Here is a 4,659-nt window from a genome sequence, read left to right as displayed (position 1 = left end):
CCGAAAAGAAATATTGCACAATCTCCCCCGGCCCACACACACATAGTGTTATATAAACATGCAACAGTCTCTGTGGTCCATTACTTCATCACAGATTGACTGCTCATTGGTCAGATGAGGAAATAGTGATCCTAAAAGTAGGCCTCGTCTAATGCTGTCTTCACTCTACGCCTTGTATATCATTAGTGCGGAGGAAGAGAGAGGTCGTCACTATGATGGGGAGAGTGGTGAGAGGGGCACAGCTGTAGCTGTCAGGGTAGAGAAGGAAACAGCAGTGGTGGAAGGGAGGGTCACTGTGAAGAGCATTAGCTTCCTCTGGTCTGTGATGTCAGCAGTGCTGCTAAAATAGCCCAGGAGAGGAAAGGGGGGGGAGTTACAGGGGTGAAACAAGGCCTGCTGGATGAGAGTCAGGGTCGGTCCAGGTGGAAGCTACAGTTAGTGCTGCCGTGAGATAGGGGTGACACTGGAGATGGGCGTGTATCGACATGTGGGGGTGATGAAAAGCTGTTAAAAATAACTCAGGTGAAATTTGCCCAGTTGCAGGGGTGAGTTAAGGTAAGGTGGATAGTGCAGAACATGTCCAACAAACTGAGTAAAAACACTTCAGTTAAGATCAGGCACTGGATCGAAAAGCAAAGCATGGTACAAAAGCAGGCTGTGCATACTAATAAGCTGTTCCCAAGGTGCTTCACTTCATTAGCTCAGTAGGATCTACTTCATTCAGCTTTGGATCAACTCTCAGTTTGAATAACTGTGTGCAGCTAAACCAAAGCAAACTCATATGTATAGAAAATGTTATCTACTGTAAAGTACTGGACTTTCACCACAGTGACGTAGAATTTGGAAAATAGTGAACTCATTAGTTTGACATGCCATTTTTGACTTTCACTAATATCTCCTGTCTTTAGTACGACACGGACCAAATTAGCAATAAACTTTTCTTATGCAATTTGCTCTCTTGAGAATTGCATACCTGGAAAACATGTCTCTAAAAGTTGGTAGACTGCTTCTTCACCAAGAACTGTGGCTCTGGTCAGCTTTATGGACTGATGGTAGAGGATTTTTTTTAATATATAAATACTATTATATCCTGTGGAGCTACAGAATTGTGGGGCAGTGGATTTATTTTAGAAACATACTAAACATAAAAATGGACTAAAGAGGTGGTCTGGGAGGTTTCTATGGATTTCTGACACTTTTTCCCACCTTAAAAATCTTGTCTTTAGAGGAATCCATCGTAATCCTCATGAATGAATCATAGCTACAGTTCTTTACAAAAAAGCAAAGTAATAACTGCAACCTTTCAAGCTTAGTTAGGTGAATGTTGGACACTCAAAAGACTCCCTTTGGGAGGAGTATCACTTTATACCATCTAGAAATGACACACACACAAAAATCGTACAAACAGACAAAGAAAAGTGCTACTCTTGCTTTGCACAAGCTTGACCTCGTTTAATTTTTAACATACCACTTTCCAGTGCGGACAGGGCTCAAACACCACAGCTGGCTGTATTTATTTATGTTTACCTCAAGTCTGAAAGGAGTCAGGTGGCAGACTGAACAAATAAGGATGAGGTATAAATATAGATGTGGTAATGTGGAAAGGAAGGATCATGTGCAGAGCTACAGTTAAAGAGAACAACAACCAGTGCAGGGATGAGCCGCGCATAACAAATGCAGGTTCCTCTGACACCTTTCACACCAGTGCCAGGCTGTCATACACAGAGGTGGCACAGATGACAAGGTGTAGATGGGTTGCTCCTCACCTCCTCTCTTGGATGAGCGGGATGATCTGGAGGAGGTGGACCACTGCTTGGTGAGTACGCCTCGTGGCTGAAGAGTCTCTCCAGCTGAGCTGACAACCACCTCCTCAGCTTCAATGGAGATGATGGCCTCTTTCGCCTCCTGGTCTTTGTCTGGAGATGGAGCCCCTTCATTGGCCTCCGTGGCCTCATCCGCCTGGCTGAACTGGGCCATCTTCCTGGCCAGGGCCAGCTGGGTTTCCAGCTCCAGCTGCCTGATGTCCTCCATGGTCAAACCACACCACTCATCCTGCCAGCACCAGGCCTGCCGGTGGGCACGCACCATAACCTTTCTCAGTCCTAGGAAGAAATGATGGAATATATTACACACCAAATGTTGATGTAAACTGAATCCTTCTCAATGTATTCCATTAGTAAAAGTAACACGCTACTACATTACTTGAACACTATAAGCATCAGAGAATGTTTACTCACCAACATCATGAATGAAGCGTTCAATCTTCGACTGCATGCCCCAATAGCGAAACTCCACTTTGCACAGTTTATAAGCACACATGATTGGGGTCTTCCGTGGGTTATTCTTGTACCCTTCTATCCAGTCGTCCTGCAGAGGACCCCTCTGGGTCTTGACTGACTTGTAGAGCCTTGGGTCTTCCTCTGCTTTGTACTCATGAGGGGGGATGGGATCTGTCACTATGTCAATTGGGTCTGCCAAAGATAATTATTAATCAGAACACACTGGCTAATCTAGCCAGGTGTCCACACATTCTGTTTAGTTCATGTGTCTTCAATATCATGCAATTGTGAATGGAGTAACTGCACCTGGGCTAGCATTTAAAGGTTTGAAATTCCTTTTACAACTGAATTTCAGGCTGACAAAGAATAGGTGATTTAATTGCAGTTATTACAACAAGTGGTTTAACTAGGTCAGTGCATGCTGTTATGAGATGCAGTGCCATAAACGGCCACAGGTGGGCCTCACCTGCTGCTTATGTTTTGACACATGACAGATGAAGACACCATTAGACTAAAACCTACTGGCACCAAACTGACACTTTAAATAAATGGTATAAGATTTGATTATTATTGTCTGTAATAGTTGTCTAATATAGAAACACAGGACACCATTTACACTGGGTTTGCTATGTAGTCAACTCTGAAATTTTAAGTAGCCTGATACACATTATTTTGTATTTTATTATATGAGTTTATGTTGCTGTAATGGTTCAGGATTAATACTAAATGATCTCACCAATGGCCCTCTGCCTCTTCTCTACTGCAGACATGTTGAAGACATCTGCCTGGTTGCCTGTGTCGGATTGGTAGTAGGTCTCAATGTCAATGGAGAACTTCTCAACAAAGGGACAGGTGTATCTGATGGAGACAAGGCAACAAAATTAAGTAAAAACATACACACACAGAACAGCTGCCCAAACACAGCAGACTGCATTATGGGTTGGCAACTGCCTTCATTCTTCCTTTGGAGCTGAATGGCTCAAGATCAGAACTACATGTCCAGAGGGAGTTTCAAAGGTGTCAAGAAATGCAGCTTTCTCCATTCATTGCTATGGGGTGAGCAAGCGTTCACCGCAGCTGGCGCCAATACCACAGGGGGCTCCAGCAAAACGATGCAACCCTGTGTGGGCAAAAAACCTGGATCTGGTTCAACTTTCACTGCACTGGACGGTGACATCATCCGGCAAAGGTGCTGCGTTGCCCAATCATGTACGGGATTGGGATGTGGACACCTATGGGAAGAAGTCTCTTCTGTTTACCTTGTCAGCATGAGCATTCACTGCTATTCACTGTCAAGTTTGGGCCAGTTAACATACCATCATGACACAGCATGCCTTTTCTTTAGTACTGGATGTTAAACTGTACTGTTTTTTTAAATCTATCAATACAGACATAGTGGTGGTAGAATTGGTGCCAAGGTGGCCTCCCCCAAGCATTATACAGCAAGGAGTTGTGTTTTTACCAGATCAGTTTGCATGCCCGCTAAGAGTGAAGACACCCTCTCACTGCTGAGGTCAGAAGATGTGTGAGGTGTCTGCAGCAACACTGTCACTGGTTGAACAGATGTGTCAACAGGCACTTGCAGCCTATCAATATCCTGACAGCTTAGTCAAGGGTACACCCCTTTTCAGCACCTTCATGTCTCTGTTTGTTACACCCCACACAGATAAACAGGACTGACACCCTGAGAATGAGGGAGCGCTGCTGGCCACCCAGGGCTGAGATGGTCTGCTACAAAATCTTCTGACTACTAGAGCAGGACTTCAGACTAGACATCATTATACTCACCACTCATGCAATTTTATAGGGATTACATTACATTACATCTGTTAGGTATTTTTAGTCAGATAGAAATTGGATAGATACTTTATGTATTAGAAATGTTTAGTGGAGATAGGATGTCTAGTTAGACTGTTAAATGCTTAGGCATGCTTATGAGTTTCTATAGGGTACATCTGGTCAAGGATAACTAGAGAGAAGAGTTGATGACTGTCAGCAGACAGGGTGTTTAATATTATTATTACGACGTGTATAACTGTAGCCTTAGCCATAATATGTTCTCATGTTTAATATCACGACATGTTCTAGAGGTCGTGAGAATGTTTTTAGCTACACACCACTTAACCAACAGACACACACTTTCACACGTTGATTTGCTTCATGTTTTGACTACTGCTATGGCCAGCTGCAAAGCTGGCAACAGAGACGTCCCGGTTGACGTTTCTGTGTAGTATGGGGCTAGCCCAACCGAAGGGATATAATGTATAGGCCTGGTGGGTTCAGGGGCTTTCATCTTACATCTGCCTGCGAGCAGTTTGGAGGTGCAAGATACCTGAGCATGTAATGTTAATTTTACCTGTGATCCTTTGAATATGAAGGG

The 4,659-nt window shown here is 43.9% G+C and overlaps 1 protein-coding gene across 1 annotated transcript in view; it reads right to left on the bottom strand.

Annotated features, from left to right (window-relative positions):
• LOC109961536 (membrane-associated phosphatidylinositol transfer protein 2) overlaps positions 1-4,659 on the bottom strand; it is a 45,519-nt gene that overhangs the window by 20,372 nt on the left and 20,488 nt on the right. Inside the window, exons 4-6 of the mRNA XM_020602416.1 lie at positions 3,016-3,137; positions 2,238-2,471; positions 1,767-2,102 (exon numbers count right to left, since the gene is read on the bottom strand). Of these exons, the coding sequence (XP_020458072.1) occupies positions 1,767-2,102; positions 2,238-2,471; positions 3,016-3,137 (692 nt within the window). The remainder of the gene's footprint in view (positions 1-1,766; positions 2,103-2,237; positions 2,472-3,015; positions 3,138-4,659) is intronic.

The sequence above is a fragment of the Monopterus albus genome, unplaced genomic scaffold, assembly GCF_001952655.1.
Source record: "Monopterus albus unplaced genomic scaffold, M_albus_1.0 scaffold56.1, whole genome shotgun sequence".
In the NCBI taxonomy this organism is placed as follows: Eukaryota; Metazoa; Chordata; class Actinopteri; order Synbranchiformes; family Synbranchidae; genus Monopterus; species Monopterus albus.
The sequence above is the reverse complement of the archived record's forward strand: the minus strand, read 5'-3'. Positions and strand labels throughout refer to the sequence as shown.